General features: G+C 33.8%; 2 protein-coding genes across 2 annotated transcripts; one reads left to right on the top strand and one right to left on the bottom strand.

The window, feature by feature from the left end:
- The first annotated feature begins 1,320 nt into the window (after positions 1 to 1,320).
- On the top strand, positions 1,321 to 2,334 carry LOC115704713 (VQ motif-containing protein 11). Its single transcript, XM_030631913.2, has one exon. The coding sequence runs from the start codon at positions 1,575 to 1,577 to the stop codon at positions 2,211 to 2,213; it is 639 nt and encodes a 212-aa protein (XP_030487773.1). The 5' UTR covers positions 1,321 to 1,574; the 3' UTR covers positions 2,214 to 2,334.
- Positions 2,335 to 2,816: 482 nt separating this feature from the next.
- Positions 2,817 to 19,479, bottom strand: LOC115707876 (protein REDUCED CHLOROPLAST COVERAGE 3). The gene is made up of 23 exons (XM_061118187.1): positions 19,041 to 19,479; positions 18,875 to 18,936; positions 18,687 to 18,779; positions 18,506 to 18,578; positions 9,814 to 10,113; positions 9,661 to 9,719; positions 8,759 to 8,890; positions 8,620 to 8,661; positions 8,013 to 8,528; positions 7,716 to 7,870; positions 7,138 to 7,603; positions 6,979 to 7,041; positions 6,797 to 6,898; positions 6,392 to 6,712; positions 6,208 to 6,300; positions 6,020 to 6,121; positions 5,827 to 5,931; positions 5,604 to 5,737; positions 5,292 to 5,475; positions 5,062 to 5,193; positions 4,855 to 4,967; positions 4,681 to 4,762; positions 2,817 to 4,588 (listed from the first exon to the last, which is right to left on the bottom strand). The coding sequence occupies exons 1-23, from the start codon at positions 19,111 to 19,113 to the stop codon at positions 2,999 to 3,001; spliced, it is 4,992 nt and encodes a 1,663-aa protein (XP_060974170.1). The 5' UTR covers positions 19,114 to 19,479; the 3' UTR covers positions 2,817 to 2,998.
- Positions 19,480 to 20,832: the final 1,353 nt, after the last annotated feature.

Here is a 20,832-nt window from a genome sequence, read left to right as displayed (position 1 = left end):
TCAAGTAGTGTGTTGTACGCGTGACTATTTTATTTTATGCGCGTGTAAAATAAACTGTTTGAACATTGTTTTCTATATTGTAAATTATTTCGAATTTCTTAAAATCTTGTAAGTTATCTCAAATAGCTATAACGTACATGAATATGAAAAAAATTAGACTAAATTTTTTTCCTGGATGCCGAAACAAGTAGATGGTGCATCAATATATCCATTTTAAGGAGGTGCATTGTAGAATCACCCTATATATATATAAAAAATTACTATATAATTTACGTAATTTTGTTAATTCTTCTCTTCGAGCAATATCATTACATAATAAAGTTTATCCCATTTACTTAATTATTGTACAAATTAAGTTTCCGTTTATGAGTTGAGAGAATAAACAAAGTGACAATGTTTGACTTATATTATATATGTAAAACGCGTAAAGTTTGAGAATCAAATTAATAAAAATAAATAAAAGTGTTTGAAACGGCACTCATCAAATTTCTACTTACTTTTCCCACTCTTTTATCTTATTTTATTTATTATTTATTTTTTGAAACTTTATTTTATTTAATTTTGTTGTTAGACCATTTTATTTTCTTTTTTTATTTTTATTTTCACACTTCCGCCGTATATCTGACAAGTCCACCCACACACACACATGACTCAATAAAAATACCAAAACACTCCCACGAAACTCATTTCTTTATTCATTTTTAAAATTCAAAATAAAAATAAAGATATTTCTACAACAATACACACTTCAAAGAGTAAATTGATCCATTAAAAAAAAAATTAGTTTAATTTTTTTCATAGTTGGTAATATTATAAAATTTTAAAAAATTTAATAAAATTTAACATACTACAAATATAATTTAAACAATTATAAGTAAGATTTTTTTTTTTTATTTTATACGTTTATAAAATATATTTTTAGTATCTTAAATTTTAGGGTAAATACTATTTTGGATCCTGTATTTTACAAAAGTTACAGATTGGACCCTGTGTTTTGTTAAATGACAAAATGGACCCTGTATTTTTTAAAATAGTAAAAATAGGACCCTGAGCTTAATTTTTGATAATTTTTTTTTTTTAATACAACCAACTTGAAGACAATGCTTAATACGAACAGATACAAAAAATGTAAACAGTTTTGTCATATAGCACTTTTCGATCGGATTATAATTAAACTTTATTTTGACAAAAAATCAATTCAGGGTCCTATTTGTACTATTTAAAAAATATAGGGTCTATTTTGTCATTTAACAAAACACAAGGTCCAATTGATAACTTTTGTAAAACAGAAGGTCCAAAATGGTATTTACCCTACATTTTATTAAATTTTTTAAAATTTTATAAAATATGTTAAATAACTAGCATACACGTAAAAGATCACACAAAAATAATTACACTAAATTTTTTTCGAATAAACCCTATTAAAGTGTATTATAAAAATAATAATAATAATAATCGATAATTGTATCAATAAAAAGGGTCTCATTTCCCGCTTATGTTGTTTCTCTTCTTCTTTCTCTCTCTCATTATTATTTTTACTTCAACTTCTTTCTCTCTCTACAAACAACAACAATATGAACTCCCCCACATATGGATCTGACCCGGTTTCACCCAACACCACCTTCGTCCAAGCCGACCCATCAACCTTCCGAGCGGTGGTTCAAAAGCTAACCGGAGCACCAGACGACCCATCAGCCCAAAAACTCCCACTCACTCTTCCTTCCCGTTTCAACAACCCCAAACCCGTTTCCACCGATATGGGGCCCCGAAGACCCGCTTTTAAGCTCCACGAACGCAGACAGAACACTAAGAAATTAGAGCTTAATCTCACCACCTCCGCTCCTGCCACCACCGGCTACGGCAACGGCAACGGCGTCTCTACTAATGTCTCTTTGGGCCGTTACAGAAGTGGTGGCTCCCTTACTGGCCTTGTCGGCGGCGGTGATCAGATGATGATGGTTTCGCCTGTTTCGCCGTTTGAATTCTTGGCGCGTGGGAGTCCGAGAACTCCGGTTTCGCCGTCGTGTATGGAGGAGGAAGAGAAGGAGGAAGAGGAGAAAGCGATCGCCGGAAAAGGGTTTTATTTGCACCGGAGCCCGTTGAATACGCCGAGAGGATCGGAACCCCCTGAGCTATTGACTTTGTTTCCTCTGTCTTCTCCAAGAGATAATAATAATACTAATAATCACACTAATTCTTCTTCAACTTCTTAATTAATTAATTAATTAATTATATTTTATTAAGTTAGATAAATTAATCTACTAAACAATTTTTAATTATCTATGTTAATTTAAGTTTATTTATAATGTGAATGAATTAGTTATTTATTTAGTAGTGGACAATTGAGTTTAGATATTTATTTTTCTTGGGCATATTTCACTTTTTATTATCTGACAATTTTATTGATAATTGATTTCATTTTGAAACTATAATTTTTGTTCTTTAATTATTAGAAAGTTTGTCGTTTTGGGAAACTACACAAAAGATTTTTTAAGTTGTGTTTTGTATAGTATAGTAGAATAGTAATAAATCATTAAATTGTAACAAGAATAGTATGTTTTTATGATTACATCAAACCAAACATGCCCATTATAATTTTGTAAGATTAAATTTACTAATGAAAGATATTTAATCAAAAAAGAGGATAGAGGAGCAGAGAAAGAGAATTACTCAATGAAAAATCATAGCATTTTATTATGAAGAGAAGTCTCCAAACAAAATAAAAGAAGATGAAGACTGAATTTATTATTATTATTATTATTATTATTATTATTATTATTATTATAAGGATCCAAACTAAATCAATAGAATGAAAATGACTTGAGACTTGAAAATTCCTCTCTATTGTCATACTTTTTTACATTGTCAAAATGTGAAAGTGAGAACTTGCATTGCATGCCGAAAAGCTTTATTGGTGAAAAAAAAAGAAGAAGAAAATTAAGAGAGAAAAATAAAACTCACTCACTACTCACTATTATTATTATCTATAATAATATCTTCAACGAACAGAAGCACATATGGTTGTTTGATTGTACAAACCATTCACTCCATTACTGAACTGTTGCTTGTTTTTCCTTCTCTTTGTCACTACTATAAATCCTTCACCATCTCCATTTTTCATATTTACATCAGAAGAAGAATCACTTGATTCTGAAACCATGTCGTTTGTTGTATTCTTCCCTTCATTTCCATACTCAATCTTTATAATGGCACTGTCGTTTTCTATTGCATCTGAGTTTTGCTTAAACTTTTTCTTCCCACTGTTTCCAGACTCACTTGGAGAGTCCATGTTATGTTGAACAGACTTGACAATGAAGCTAAGTAGAATTTGCCTTGCAAGCTCTGATTTTTCAGACTCTGATATGATCTTTTTACCACTCTCTTTAGTAGCTTCACCATTGGATTTCACAGCCTCTTGCAGTGTAATTTCAATTGATGAATTCGAATCGGTTGGGACCCCTCCTACAGGGTCAGTTTGCCATGCTCTTCTTGGTACAAACTCAGGTGCATTGGGGTTCATGATTCTTTGAGGCCCTGATCCAATTCTTTCCAATGTGGGGTTTGGAAACTTGAGAAAGTCTCTTCTCATGTGGAAAGAATAGTTGGTTCTGTAATACAACGCCGACCTTGGCCCGCAAGGTACTCTAGCAGCCACAGGAGGAACTACTGGCTCTGCAAGCATTTCTTGACTGACTCTTACATCATAAACACTTGTGGCAGGTACTGAGCTTAAGGGGTGAGACATGGTTACTGGTGCTGGCTTGAATGGCTCAGCTGCTGCAGAAAGTTTGCTTCCATTTTTATCTTTTGATTTTTCATCTTCAACTTCAACTTCTTCTTGTTCAGTTTTGTTATCTCTATGAGTCTCACTAGCAACAGTTTCTTCTTCTGTTTCACTCTTTGTGATTGCTTCAACTACAGAGTTGCTTTTACTTTCTTCAGTCTCTGATGATGGTGTCTCTGGTGGAACAACACTTGGTGTTTTGGTTTCTGGTTTCTCAACTGTTATCTCTTCTTCTTTATCAAACACTGGCTTTAGAACCGTTCCAGGTGGTGCCAAAGCTACTTCCTTGTAAGATAGAGATTTTGAAGCCATGGTACTATGAGTGGTTGGTGAGGAAGAAACTTTAGATACAGAAGCTCTTACCCTTGTTTGTTTCTGTGAAGAAAGCTCAGTAGGAATAGTAGTAGACTTGGGGATCACTTTCTGAGATGGCGAATTGATCACCTTCCCATTTCTGTTTTCTCTAGACTTTGAATGTTCATTCTGTAACTTAAGCTTTGAAAGAGCTGGTTTTCTACGTCCAAACTTTCTACCGGTAGCAGTGTTCCCTGAACGGCTCTTTGAACTTGCTTCTTGCCACCCTTCATCTGAAGTTGTTTCTTCCACAACTTCGCTAGGCGCTATAAACCCGTCATTTTCTTCTAGCTCTTGAGGAGGAGAAGGAGGAGGAAGAGGCGCGTTAACTGAGTTAACTTTCGTATCATCCTCTTTCTCTATGCTATTATCCACTACATCATTTGGTGTGTCATTGTCAGCTATTGGCACTTGATGTTCTTCACTGACCTTATCACCAATCTGTAGTACCTGAAAATTTATGGAACACCAGAAAATTGAAGCATAAATACCAAAGTTACGCAGTGTTCTCAGGTGAACCAAGCAGGAAAATAGCTATGTACCTTTGCTCTTCTTTGCCTCTTTTGTGCGTCGCTTCCTTTAGAATCTTGATCAGGACTTATGAAATCCAGCAGATCAGATACACTGCAAAAAAAAGGTTTAATATGTTATGGTGCCAGGGGAAGTTATGAATTACTTTGAAAGAAAGTTAATATGGGGAATACCATATTTACTACCTAAGATGACCCTTGCTTGCAATTAAGGCATCTGGCTTTGGGGTTCCAGTTCTAGCTGCCTCTTGCTGCTCTAAAGCTTTTGATTCGAAATACTCAAGCCATGCAGCCGCATCCTGCAAAAGAACAGCATAATAAAAGGTCAAAAATCACTACTTTGGATTAAAAACAACAGAACAGATAATAGTACAGCGACATTGATTGAACTACCTGAGTTCGAAGATCTTCAGGCCCAAGTTTGGCTTGAAGTATTTTAAGTGTAGTTTGCTCATGTTGGACACTGAGAGAATATGCTTCCATCAATGAAAGAGCAATAGCTATGGCATGATAACTAGCAGCAGTCTGCAAGTTCAAAACAACAAAGTAGACATAAATATTTAGACTGAGAGAGCCTATAAAGTGTTGGTCTTTGAGAAAGAGGGAGAGAGTGAGAAAGATACTTGTATGTGGTCTGCTCCTAATAGTCTTTGGTTGCACTTGAGAGCTTCATGTAGGTATCTCAGAGCAACATGAACATTGCCCATGCCCTCTTCCATCATAGCCACATTAATGTATGTTGCTGCAGTGTTTGGGTGAGATAGTCCACAGGTAAAATGGAGGAGGAATAAAGCTCGATTCACATACCTACAAGCAATACACAGTTTAATCAAGATAATAATGGAGAAAAGGTAACACAACTAAAGCAATGTAAGTGAGTTATGCTGCCAAAACATGAGAAAGAAAATGGTTGAGGAAATGAAACATATTCCTACTTCAAAGCCAATTCAATATGTTGAAGGCGATAATAGAAAACCGAAAGATCCCCATAGCTTTTCATTGTATCTGGATGATCTAACCCAAGCTCCCTCTCATTAATATCCAAAGCCTTTTGCTGATATACAGTTGCCTTTGAAAGATAAAACAATAGTAATCAGAAAAAAACTATCATCTTAGTTGAGAAACACTGCTATTGTCATAACCACTATTGTTTGTTACCTGATTGAAATCCCCAGTGTGGTAAAGAACCACTGCAAGCAGACTGTAAGCACTAGCAGTAGCACGATGATTGGGACCGCAAACAGCTATCATCTTCGTTAGAGCCTTCAAATTCAGAAGATAATAACAGTTAACTTCTATGGCATTAATAGACCATACATGGCTTCTATGTACAAGATAGTTGAGTTAGTACCTTTGTTCCATAATTAACAGCATCCTCAAGCTTTCCTTTATCGAGAGCAACTTTCGATGACTCAAGAAAATTCCGACCATCAGCTGAAGAGCATGCTACATGCTGTGTAATGAAGGGGATAAAGTTGGTTATAAATTTATAATACACTCTAATCACATTTAGCTCTCCCAGGGAGCTCAAACTCTCACCTTGCACACAGGAACCAAGCTAACAATGTCATATTTTCTGAAGGGGTTTGGGCTTTCCATGTCATAATCTCTGGGGACCAACTCCAACCCAACCTGGGAAAATAGTACATATTCAAGATCATTACAACGTTCTTCATTGAAACTAATAGTGACAGTGACCTATAAGATGATAATGATGATTTACCTTATGGCAAAGTCCTCGAAGAATTGAAAACTTTCTCAAGTAAGGAAGTTCTTCCTTTAGTTTCCAACCAAATTTTCTTGATAGATATGCTTCCAACCATTGCAACTTGAGTGAATGATCACCACTTGGGTTTTGGTCATTTTCTTGTGACTCAGAATTTCCAAGCAGGAAATTTAAAGATGAGGCTATTGCTTCAGACAAGTCTGATTGGTTGTAAACAGAAGCTGCAATAACTGCTTTAAGTACATGCTTGAATGCTCTAGTCACCATCTCATGAATGCAAAGTGACTGTATATGAGGAAGCTTGTCTGCAAGTTCCACCTGTTTTACAATATCATGTTAAAACAAAACAAACTTTTGAGGAAAAAGTTTGAAACTTTGGAATGAAAATCTCAAGTTACTAACCACACGACCCAAAGATCTCATCTGAAGTCCCCTCAAATGCATGAAATCAGTCAGTGTACGGCCATCAACTGGAGAAAGCTCAAGTGACCCGAAATCTGTTACCTAATGTAGTAAAAGATTTAGCTCATAAAACTTGCAGAAAGAATCATAAACTTATGTCAAAACTAAAAACAAAAGATTACCAGCTTTGGTAGAGCAACTTCATCATAATATTTATGTGCCATCTTCATAAGTTCATCTATTGTCTGTTGCAAGAAAGAGACTAAAACTGTTAATTCATCTGAACATATAAGTAAAGATTTTTCTTTTCAAAAAGTACAGTAACAAGAATTTGCATAAACCTTTAGATGAAGACCAGTTCCAGATTCTTTGAGACACGAGTAAGCATCTTCAGAAACTAGTTTCTTCAATGATTCTTCACTGTTAACCTCCCCATTCACTACCTCCCCAGCTTCCATGCTGCTAGTGCAAGAATCAGAGTCTTCTTTACTAATTGTGTCACCGGGTTTCTTCTCTCTCTTCTTCAGCAACTTAAACTGCTTTCCAAGACCTTTAACAGCTGGTTCAACCCCAGAACTTTTTGAATCATCATCTGTTTGATTTTCCTGCTTTTGTAGATGTTGAACCCAACAAGAACCCAATTCCCATCTAATAGGCCTTTCAGAAATTTCAGGCTCTTCCTGTGATCTTTTCAAGCTCTCTTTGATTACAGTTCTGACTAGACTCATGGAAGTTTCTGAATTATCCAAATCAGATTGGCTACTTCCCAAAGGTTCAGCAGTGGGTTTTTGAAGCAGAGCTCTCAGGCTGTAAAATACATGGAAACTCATGAATTTGAACTAGTTTTCCGATTTTGTAATAGCTTTTCTGTGAGACATTAAAAGAACAATTGGCTACAAAAGTTGCATATAGTTCTAACCTGTTGATATTAAGAGCATTTGCTCCTCCATCTGGTTGGTCATCAACTTCAATTTCTTGAGCCTCAAACCTTCTTTTATTCACATTGCCAACAGCTTTAACTGTTGCACTGTATCCACAATGTCTGACATTGACAATGCCCAAGGAAGAAGTATCCTGTAAAAAACAGTCCCAACAATCATAAGTGTTGATCCACATCATTATAGAAATAAAACTTCAAAGCTTCACACAACCTTTTTGAACATATAAGCTATATACCAAATCAATCATAAGAAATGAATACAAGTGCTTTGCTTACATGAACTACAACACTCTCATCTGCTGTTAGTCCCTTGAGTAAACTCTTCTGAGCAAACTCTTTGACAGACAAACCAGATACTTGATCAACCACTTTCACTTGAGAATTTGAACTCACTTCTGTTGAGTCACGTTTCACAGTAATGGACAAGTCCCCTACACGATTCTCATACACAATTGAGGACTCATTCTGTCTCGAATCGGATTCTAACAAACTGCTTATTGCTTCAGTAGCTTTCAATATTGAGACATCGACAAATTTACTATGAAGCAGAAAGGTTTTGCGATCTCTGATCACTCTCTCATCCTCAGTCTTGCAAGGAAGTTTAGCCAATATCGCGAAATCAGTTGCCCATGGTTGATGATCATACTCACCATTTCTTCCCTCTCCACCTCCATTCCCACCCCAATTTTCATCTTCTGTTGGTAAAGGTTGGAAGGTGGATGATGGAGAGTCAGCAAATGATGGAGGAACAAGCCATGTATTGGCTCGAAATCCATAAGGAATATTACCAAACTGAAATCGAAAACAAAAGCATGAATACCATAACTGCTCAAAACAAGAATTAGACAAGTGAAAGAAACTCATTTTTGTGTCAAATTGTCACCTTGTTATGTTCAACAAAAGCTTTCATCAAGGACTCATAAGACTGCAATATGAGCATTCATACCCCATTAGTTAGTAAAGAAAAAGAAAACAGTTTTGTATGATATGATATGATGATATGTTTGCATCAAAGTACACACATTGAGAAAAGCTTGGCTAAGTTGTTGGAGAAGATCAACCAAAGAATGGCTTTGTAGGAATTGCTTTCCCACTGCATAAAAACCTTTGACTGATGCCACCACTTGTATCTGCTTCCCATTGCATATCTTGATCTGTAAAATTCCATAACAAAAGTCAGTTCTTGTAAAAGTCTAAGCAAAACAGAAACATAATAACGGGACACATTGGAGTGAAAGCAAAATCAATGTTTATTTTGTTATTCATAAAAAATTATATAATTAATGTACCGTTTCCATATCAAGGAGAATCTACATTATATTTATTTAAGATATTTTGTAAATTTTTTTTGAGATATTCAAAATAATTTATAATAAAAAAATTAGTGAACAAACAGTCCGTTAAAATAAAAGAATCACGAATGTATGAAGTAGTTTAAATACTATTTTGAGCATGTTAAATTTATTATAATTTTTTAAAATTTTATAAAATATTTTAAATAACCTCAACATGTACTCAACTATAAAAAAAAATTAAGTCAAAAAAAGTTCTTTCAATGAAACAAAATAGGGGTGCATATGCACACTTTTAAACATGTTTTTTTTACCTAAAAATGAATTATGATATAATCAAGTAGTTTGGATTTGGAAATAGATCCTAAATTGGCTATTGAAAAAACTACAATGATATTATTAGCATGCAAAATTGTAAAATAAGTATTTTTGTAGTCAATTTTTGTTTATATAGCCAAATTAAAATAACAATCTAACTATCCTCACGTGCAGTTATATAAATTGAAATTATGTAAACATTTATTTTTTTAATAAATTATAAAATTTTATTAATAACCAAATTATGTAAACTTATCTAAATACATTATATAACCAAATTTTTTATATATGTAAAAAAATCTATTAAAGATCACCTGAATCTGAAAATAATCACCATCGCGCCTTTCTTCCATACATTCACATCTTCTCAAATCTACACAGAAATTTATTTATTTATTTATTTATTAATTAGTTAATTTTTAAGACATTTTTTAATTAAATAATAAATAAAGAAAATTATAACTCACTCAGTACGGGAGGAGAGAGGTGAGAGAAAGAGAAGAAATCATAAAATTCGGAAAGCTTCGGCGTTGGGTGTATGGCTGCCATCCCAAACCCCTCTGAAATCGCCGGAACCGACGGCTCCGCCGGCGGCGATCTTGGTGGGCCAGAGCTCTTATTGCTGTTGGGCCTGTTGAGACTTTTCCTTGACTTCGAATCTGGGCTTGATGGTGACCTCTTGGGCTTAGTAAACCTTGTCGTACAAGCAACAAGGTCCAATAAACGTCGGATATGGGCCACAGCTTGGGCTTCTTCCGTATAGTCCTCTGTTTTAATATTAAAAAACAGTGGCATAATTGTAATTCATAAAGTTTAGTTGAAAAAGGCTAAAAGATTCTACTAATAGCTCAATAATTTCCAAGCTCGAAAAATCTTTGCTACTTTTGTTTGCCACACTCATGGGAGACAAGAATTATTATTATTGTTGTTGTTATTACTTGTACTATAATTAAATTCTTTTATGTATATTCCAAAAGAGTTGTTTCGGTAACCTTGTTTTCAAAAGAATTTTAGTTTTTGTTTTAAAATGATTTTTGTAAAATTTAAATTTTTGTTCTTGAATAATTTACAATGAAAATAAAATTTGAATATTTTATTTTATATTTCATTATTTTTTTTTTGTAACAAATAAGTGGTTGAATCAAAATTATATATTAAATTTTTTATAATCTTAAATAATTAAATAATAACATTGTATATGATTATATGTAATAATTTATTAAGATAGATGAGTTAAATAGTTTAATTTTTAAATTATAGAGAAACAATTATAAAATTAAGCTTCCAATAAGTGAGGTAAAGCTTAATTGTTTTACATTTCAATGAAAATTATAGAGAAACACTTATAAAATTAAGCTTCCAATAAGTGAGGTAAAGCTTAATTGTTTTACATTTCAATGAATAGTACTTAACTAAATGTAGAAATAACTATTTATTGAACTATTCATGTTTTAATATTATTTTCTTAACTTTTCTATATATGTGTAATATTATATGAATTATTTACATAAAATGAATAAAATATATTGAAAATATAATATTTAAATGACATAAAGAAAAAATAAATAAGTTGATGTATGGTATAATGTAAAAATTTGAGGTAAAATAGATAAAGTAAAATTTAAGTGGTGTATTTTAAAGAATAGAGTAGAGAAACTATTGTGAGTGCTCTTATAGGTTAGAGAAAAGAAATTACATAATAAATCAAAAAATTTAAAAAAAGTTATAAAGATACATCGACGGAAATATTTTTATTTTACGCTTTGAATTTTTTTATTTATAAAAATTTATCTTCAGTAAAAATAATAAACCGTTTTTTATATAGTTTATTTATAGTTGTTATGAGATTATTTTTCTAGTTATTTTTTGTTGTTTTATAATTAATTTATAGTTGTGTGAGAAGTTTAGTTCTCTTTATTTTTTAATTATTTTTTTTAAATATATTGTAATTTAAAAACTTTATAAATATATTTTTATAAATAAAATTTTTAAGCTGTAAAATTATAAATAAAATATAAAGAAATAAGTATTTTTAAAAATATTCAAAAAAAACAAAAAGTGATGAGATTCTTTTCATTAAAAAAAACTGTCTATATTAAGGACATGTCAAACTACTATAGATTATGAAAAAGAGAGAAATGGTAAAAGGTATTATTAGTGTCTAACACTCTCTTCGTTATCATATTATTATTTTTTTTTTTATTTTTTTTTTTTGAATAAAAAGTTTCATTAAAAATCAGGCCTCAGCCTGAACAATGTCACACAAGAAAGAAGGAGCATTCAGCTCATTAAACATTCGATCTGACGATAAATAAGAGGCCCTAGCAACACAATGGGCAGCCTTATTTGCAGAACGATTAACAAAAGAGACAAGGACATTATTTAAAGTAGATAAAATAGTACGACAGTCCTCAACTAACAACCCAAATTGAGATGGCATATGAACTGAACTATTAATTGCTTGAACTACAACCAAAGCATCAGACTCAAGAACCACCGCATCCCACCCTTTGCGCTTTATCCAACTAAGCGCCTCCTTGATACCAATCACCTCAGCAATCTCTGCAGACACACAACCCCATCTACTCCCAGAGATAGCTTCAATAAGCCTACCATGACTATCACGAGCAACACAACCAAAACCAAATTTATGATGAGTTTCAAAAGTGGCACCATCAACATTTACCTTGACCGTAAAAACATCAGGTTTACGCCAATTATTACTGTTCGAAACACCCCCCGTAGCAAACATAGCAGTAGGAGCTTCAAACTTTGTAATTTTCCATTGGCCAAGGACATGTTTTGCTGATTTTACCACCTCCAAAGCAGTTCGGTTTTTACTTTGCCATTGCACTTCATTTCGAGTATTCCAAATACTCCAACACAACATGGCAGCTTCACAAGCTATAGTCTCACCGCCGGCAGCAAGAATGTCAAAAAACCAGTCACAAAACTCAGCATTTGTATCATTTGATGACTGGTTTATCGATGATAAAGCCCAGCATGACCGTGAGAAAGAACAGTCCACCAACACATGGACAATTGTCTCCACATGCATATTACACAAAGGACATAAAAGATCAACATTAACATGTTTTGAATGAAGTTGTACCTTTGTTGGGAGGCAACCAGAACAAGCTTTCCAAAGAAAGTGATGAACCTTTGAGGGCACGGGCAGCTTCCAAAGCTTCTTCCAAAAATTATCATCTTGCATGAATAACCAATTTCCTCTCGATGCTTGGAGAAACTTGTAGGCACTTTTAACTGAGTAGAAACCCGAAGATTCCATATTCCAATACCAACCATCAGCAGCCCGAGATTGACTAAGTTGAATACTTCTTATTAAATTAACATCCCGCTCTTCAAACATATCATTAAGAAGCTCAACATCCCAAGAACGCTCCCCCGTTATCATCAAACTAGCCACATATTGATCCACCAGGCCCGGATTAGAGGACAAAACAAAAGGATTAGAGTCATTGGGTAACCAAGGATCATGTAAAATGCTAACCGTGTTACCATTAGCAATAGCTCGTCGAGCTCCTTGTTTTACAAGATCTTGAGCTGCCCAAATACTTCGCCAAATAAAACTTGGGTTTTGTCCTAGTTCAGCATTCAGAAAAGAACCATGAGGAAAGTACCTTGCTTTGTAAATTCTCGCCACTAGAGAGTCTTCCATAGTAAGCAAGCGCCAACCTTGTTTGCCCAAGAAAGAAAGATTATAGTCACGGAGGTCGCGGAAGCCAAGACCACCAATATCCTTATGTTGACAAAGTTTCTTCCAACTTATCCAACTCACTCCCCTACTAGAAGAATTTGATTGGGACTTCCACCAAAACTTCGCCATCATTCCTTCAAGGCTCGAACAGATTTCTTGGGTTAAAAGAAAAACACTCATTGCATAGCTTGGTAAGGCTTGCGCTACTGACTTAATCAAGACTTCTTTGCCAGCTTTTGATAAAAACTTAGTCTCCCAGCTAAAAATCTTCTTCTTCATCTTATCCTTCAAAAAACCCAGAATAGCATTCTTATTTTTCCCCATGATACAAGGAAGCCCCAGATAAAAACTATCATCAGAAGCCGCATTCAACTGCATGAGACCACAAAGCCGATCCCTCACAACCGATGGAACATTTTTGCTAAAGAAAACAGATGATTTAGCAAAATTTACCTGCTGCCCCGAAGCTGACTCATATTGTTGAAGAAGCCGAAGAACATTTTGGGCTTCATTGTCATTGGCCTTACAGAATACATAACTATCATCAGCAAAAAGCATATGAGACACCACAGGAGCACCCCTAGCCACACGACAGCCAGTCAACCAGTGTTGCCGCTCAAAATGTTTCAATAACAAAGAGAGACCCTCCGCACAAATCAAGAACAAGTAAGGCGACAGTGGATCTCCTTGTCGCAACCCTCTGGTAGGAAGAATAGGCCCCATAGAATGGCCTCCATGAGTAATATTGTATGAAACTGAGGTAACACAGGACATGATTAAGTGAACCCAGTGGTGATGAAAGCCCATTCGAAGCAACATATTCTCAATAAAGTTCCACTCAACTCTGTCATATGCTTTACTCATATCAAGCTTGAGAGCCATAAAACCATCCTTCCCAACTCGCTTCCTTTTCAAATAGTGCATAATCTCAAAAGCAACCATTATATTATCCGATATCAATCGGCCCGGGAGAAAAGCACTTTGATGATTAGAAATTACCACAGGCAAAACATCTTTAAATCTATTCGCTAAGACCTTCGAAATGATTTTATAAAGCACATTACATAGGGATATAGGCCTTAAATCAGACATAGACTCCGGATGTTTTTTCTTAGGAATAAGCACAATATTAGTATGATTTAACTCTCTTGGAAAAGAACCAATAACAAAGAAATTCTTAACAAGAGTGATAATATCATTACTTACAGTGCTCCAACATTTTTGATAGAACCCCGGGGTCATTCCATCAGGACCCGGAGACTTGTCGGGATGCATTTGAAAGAGAGCACGACGGACCTCCTCATCCGTAACCGGTTCCAGCAACCGATTATTGTGCTCACTAGTGACAGCCGAAGGAACACACTGAAGAACAACATCATCATGTACGGCATTGGCAGTGAATAGCGAAGAAAAATAGTCCACCATAACCGAAGGAAGACTTCCATTCCAATCCACCCAAACGCCATTTGCATCTTTCAACCTTTGTATCGAGTTTCTGCGTCTTCTAGAAGAAGCCGAAGCATGAAAATATTTAGAATTACTATCCCCTTCACGCAACCAAAGTTGCTTGCTTCTTTGTTTCCAGAAAATCTCTCGTTGCAAAAGCACCTTATTCAGCTTAGCCGAAGCATTGTTAAAGTTCTCAAGAGACATAGCATCACGCCCCCGTTTCCAACGTTGCACTTCCAACTTACATTCTTTAATTCTCTTAGGAAAATTCCCTGAATAATCCTTTCCCCACCGCCCAAGAACCTCACCACAATTCTTAACCTTTGCCATAATTCCACTCGATGCCTCATTCCCCCAACAACTTTTGACAATCTCAAAAAACAATGGTTCTTTCAACCAAGCATTTTCAAAGCGAAACACATGATTTCTAGCAACCACCACTTCATTAACCAACACCAAATTTAAAGGAGTGTGATCCGAAGTAGATACTTCAAGATTAAAAAGTTTGGCTAAAGGAAAGAAATCTAACCAAGATTGGTTCACCAAAGCACGATCAATACGAACTTCCACCCATTCTGGCTTGCCACGGCTCCGTTCCCAAGTGTATGGGTATCCATACAACTCAAGATCATGTAGACCACAGTCCACCAACGTGTCATTAAAACCCTCTACTAACCAACGAGGATAAGGGTTACCACCCTTTTTGTCCTCTTGGGAAGTAACATTATTAAGATCACCAATTATACACCAAGGCAAAGTAGACTTACTTTTCAGCTCCCGAATTAAATCCCAAGTTCGTTTCCGCAAGTTTCGATTTGGTTCACCATACATTCCCGTCATCCGCCAATGACCTTGATCAAAACCACATATGACCACATCAATGTAAGACACCCCATACTCTAGAACTTGGACATCCTCCTCATCCCGCCACAAAAGAGCAACCCCACCACTCTTCCCTTGACAATCTACGGCCAAAGCTCCCTCAAACCCAATCGCCACCCGAACCCTCTCCACCACCTCTTTCTTAGCAAGTGTTTCACATAAAAATAAAAACTTGGGCTTCTTTTGGACCACAAGATCCTTCAAGAATTGTTGAGCCCATGGGTTCCCAAGCCCATGGCAATTCCAAGAGATAATACTCATGATGATGGGTGGGCCTGCACACCAAGGCCCACCTGTGAATCGTTTTTTGTCCCAACAAGCCCATCATCTCCACTTACATTCCTAGCCGAAGCCACCTCTTCACCATGCAGTGCCACGTCACCATGCACTACACCCATCCTTGTACGTCGCCTCTTACTCTCCAACATAACTACCAAATCTTCATCATCATTACTCTCCTCATCAGAAGCCAAACTTTCCATACTTACTACTTTCTTCTTTTGCCCACTTTCCATACATATTTCTTTCTTCTTTTGTCTCCCTAGGATCATGGGATCATGATCACCACTATGGTCAACACAATCTACATCCATGATCTTAGGAGAAGCATTAACTTCAAGATTTTCACCATCCCGACGATCGGCACGGCCTCCAGCCACCACGCCACCATCAACCTCAGTCCGAAGCCATTGAGAACCCACCCGATAGTTTTTCTTCCTCATATCCGCCCGCATCGCTGCCCCATACGGCTTGACCATTTGCTCCACAGTTTGTTCGAATCTTTTCGGACATGAACGCTCCGAGTGGCCAATGATTCCACACACAAAGCAAAAAGTAGGGAGATGTTCATATTTAAAGTTTGCCCAAATCCATTCTCCATTCTCCTTACAAAGCTTCATTCTTCTCTTTAGAGGCTTAGCAATATCAATCGTTGTACGAACACGTAAGTATTCACGCCAAATGCCACTGAAATTCTTCGGATCGGATTTAATATATGTACCCACATAACCGCCAGCACTACGAACCACCTTCTCAAGCATGAAACCCGATTTCAAATCATGTATTTGAACCCAAAAATCAATCTTATGTAGCGGCACTACCTTCGGATCTTCACCTTTTTTCAGTCTATGAAACACAAGCGGACATCGATTAAATGTCCAAGGGCTGCCATCGATGACAGTTTGAACATCAATTTCATGAAAGAATTGAAATAGATATCTATTCGGGCCCAACTCTTTGATGAAAACGCCCTTACCCGGTTGCCAAAGTGAGGCCATCAAGTGCCTCATCGCATCAAAATCCACCGGCCTTCCCGTCAGAAACCTCCCAACCAAACACCACCGGTCATCAAATAGAACATCCTCAGCCTCATCCTCCCCCCCAATCAAGACTCCTTCCTCCTCATCATCCAAGCTTATCTGAGCGTATTGCTCGTTCAAATCGAAATCATGATGACTACTAGACGCCATGAGAATCAAGAGACAAAAGAAAAACCTTAAAAACTTGAGAGAACTTTTACCAACATGTCATACGACAAGACTTTGTTCTAAAATCTCAATTGATGTACAACTTAGATTGTTATCATATCATTATTAGTGTAATTAAATATTGTATTTTATATAACTTAACAAAATAAATTTTAAAAATTATCGCTAACTAATTACAATGTGTCACAGAATGTCCACACAACTCCAAAATTTTGTAATGATGAAGATAAAGAAACTTATTGGGTAGTGGTGAACCCAATCACAATATTATTTTTTTCCTTTTTGATGAATAATATTATGCTATTGCTATCAGATGAGTCGATTCATAATTTAGATTTTTAAGAATAATAACTAAACATCAAATCAATTATAGAAGTAGAAGAAATTATATTAAAATGGTGTGAGTCGCACACGTGTGCGATAAAAATATGAAGAGGCAGCAGTTGTCATTTGTCATCAAATTCTTTACAGGTTTCTCTCTCTCAGACAATACGACACCGTTTCCTATGGTGTCATCTGCTGTCTCACCTTAGGCGATTATAACAGTGAGAAGAAAAAAAAATAAAAAAACATCCTACCACTACTACTATAGCTCTTGCCAACCTGGTTACCAGTCCTACCATTTTTTATTTTATTTTATTTTTTAACATTTTTGTGCCCTATATATAAGATGGTAATGATTTAATTAAATAGGTTTTTAATTTTTTTTATTTCTACATTTTAAATTAATTTTTTTGATATTTTTTTTATAAAATTTAACTTAAATCTTAATTTAAATTCACATAATAATTAGGGGAGTACCAAATTGTAAAAATAAAAAGAAAAAATTAAAAAATATTTAATTTAATTTCTATATTTTTTTAGCTTTTAAATTTGAAATAAAAATAAAACTGTTTATGGTGGTATTTGAATTAAAATACTATTTTTTTTATAAAATTATTTTTAAAAAATCAATTTTTTTTTTCTTATCTTAGTTATTAACAAAAGTATAAAGTTAGTTAAAGAAATAATAAATTACATTAACAATATCATACATTCATACATCTATAGTTAGGGTTGGATAGTGGATATATACCACTCACTAGGTCAATAACATTTCCTTTTTTTTTTATATAGAATTTGTAAATTATTTATAATTGAATTCACCTAAAGAATAATGTAATTATTTTTTAGCATGTTTATAATGTAATGTTGTAATCTATTATTATTTTTTTCTTAATTTTTGTTTTTGCCCCACTTTTATTTTTGATTGTATATTATTTATAGCTGAATTATTCTGAAGAATATTGTGATTATTTTTGACATGTGTAATGTAATGTTTTAATCTAGTTTATATTCTAATTAGGGCCTTTTTCATTTGTAAATGGGGTGAGATTCATACAAAGTTTGAAATCATTGTTTTAAGTTAAAAAAATAATAAGATTTGCCGTACACCAAAATATGCCATTATTTGTTTAATATGTAAATAATTAAAGTTCGTGTGTTTGATTTGTTGGATTTTTCTCATGATAAACATTATTAATTTTGTTTAAAAAATTCAATAGTGGGTTTTCTTTTTATATTTTATAAGCATTTTCCCAAAAATAGAAATATGTAAAAAAAAAAAAAAAAAGCTTCACCTACCTTGAACCATTCTAAGCAAACATGGCTTGAGTGTAGCAACTTCTATTTTGTCATTCAACTTATGACCTTTAACCTTTGAAAAAAAAAAACAAATAGGAGATATAACTATAAATAAATAAATAAAATTGGTATTATTAACTGTATTAAGCTATAATTAAATAATTAATTTATTAATAATTACCTCATGAGAGAGTGAAAAGTTTGTGAGATGGCAAGTTTCTACATTCACAGCCAATAGTCTTCTTACATCAAGTATCTTGTCAGTAGAGATACCCTTCAACCAAACAAAATATCTCAATAATAATCTTTTTTTTTTTTCATTTATATTTATTAACTAATTTTCCAAATTGAATAAATAATATTATTTACCTTAAGAACAACTTGATTGTCATAAGGGGTTATCACTGTAATGTCAAGCACAATAGGAACAACTGACCCCAATACACAAAAAAAAAAAAAAATTAAATTAAATAACAATAACAATAATAATCAAAGAAAGAAAAAATAAAAAATGACATGAAAAAAAGTTTCTTACCTTTTTCTTCTTTTTTCTTCTTATACTCTGCTTTTGATTTACTGGTCTTACCTCTACCTGATTTTGGAGCCATTTTCTTTCTTCTTTTTTTGATTCCCTCTTCTAATTGGAATAAAGGGATTTTTTTTTTTTTTTGGAAAACTATAGTTTTATATATATATGAAAGGAATAAAAGAAAAGGAGGGTATCGAAGAAAAATATACTTAATTTCCAGAAAGAACAGAGAGAATAATAAGATAAGAGAAAAGGAGAGTAGTATAATAGAGTAGTGTATATGAGAAAATCTTTTACAAAAACAAAAAAAAAAAGAAAGAAGAAGATAGGATAAGGGTGTGTTTGGGGGGTTTATTTTGCTCTCTTTTTAGATTTGAGAGCAATCCTGGCCTCTCCTTCTTGCTAAAACAAAAACACACCCTTACCTATTCTCTCTCTCTCTTCTCTCATGTGAGTGAATGAATGTGACGTTATAAGAGCACAGAAGAGAGGTCCCATGCACTCAGACAAAAAAAAAAAAAAAAAAAAAAAAAATAGGTGGGGTTAGAGTTGGTAGAAGGACCGTTAAAATTGTGCCACGTGTCAGATGATGGTGTGGCCGTTTCCATTTTGTTTTTTCACATGTTTTTGACTTAGATTTTCCCACCACAAAGAAAGGAGAGATTATGGAAGAGAAAGGGGTTGAATTGAATCTTGGTTAATTTGGTTTGGTTTAGTTTGGTTTGGTAAATTTTTAGTGTGGTTATTTTATAGAGGGGAGGGTGGCTTTAATGTATGTAGTTAATTGGGTTTGGGGATTAGTATTGTTATGCTTTGGTTTTCATTTAATGTTTTTGGGTGTAATAAGTTAGATTTTTAGGTAGTGATATTTGGTAGTTGCTACTATACTACTAGTACTACTTAGTAGTGTGTCTATGTTAAAAAAAAAAAGCATCTTGTGAGTATTTATTATCTTTTATATTTATTGGGGCAATGAAATTGAAAATAAAGCTTTTCTTCAAAGGAAATGACCAAACCAAACAATGAAAATATGTAAAGCATTAATTCAAACAGATTTTAAGCATTACCTAATACTTTTGGTCCAACAAACCAAACCCATATTAAAAAACCTCACCATTTTCCTTTTTCAAAACTCATATTAAAACAACTCATATTAAAACATTAGTGGTGTTTAGTGCATTCTTAAGTATTATATCGCTATTGATGCAATTAAGTATCATATCTCATATAATTTGATATAATAATTTTTATGAAATATCGCTAATCAATCGCGAAAAAGTTATTTTTGAGTGGTGTTGGGTACCACTAATGCATAATAATAATGCTATATATTTCCTAACATGTTTGATTTTCTAAATTTAAGATTTTTGATAAAATAATACTACTTAAATTTGCATATTTAATCACATTAAAATTGGGCTACTAAAATCCCTAATGATACAATAGTATTACTTGTTAAGACATGGTAAAATATATTATTATAAGTAATAGGAGCCATAATGGAATAATTAGTAAGAGTTAAAGGGTCAAAAGTGAAATTAACTTTCTAAATATTAATTTTAAAAATCTTTATATTTTTGGTGTCATTGAGTTTATATGAGATCATTAAATTGGTTAATTAAAAGTTTGGGCTGAAAAAAGTTTAGTACAAAAATTGGTATCTCTAAATTTTAACTCTCCCGAATATTTTAAAGTGGAATTACTTTCCCACACCCTTTTTACAATTTAACCACAAAATTGACCATTAGTAAATGTTGAGAATCATGGGGTTCCATCTCAAAATCAATTGGCAATGCGT

The sequence above is a fragment of the Cannabis sativa genome, chromosome 1 (assembly GCF_029168945.1).
Source record: "Cannabis sativa cultivar Pink pepper isolate KNU-18-1 chromosome 1, ASM2916894v1, whole genome shotgun sequence".
Classification (NCBI taxonomy): Eukaryota; Viridiplantae; Streptophyta; class Magnoliopsida; order Rosales; family Cannabaceae; genus Cannabis; species Cannabis sativa.
This window is presented reverse-complemented; position numbering and strand designations above follow the sequence as displayed.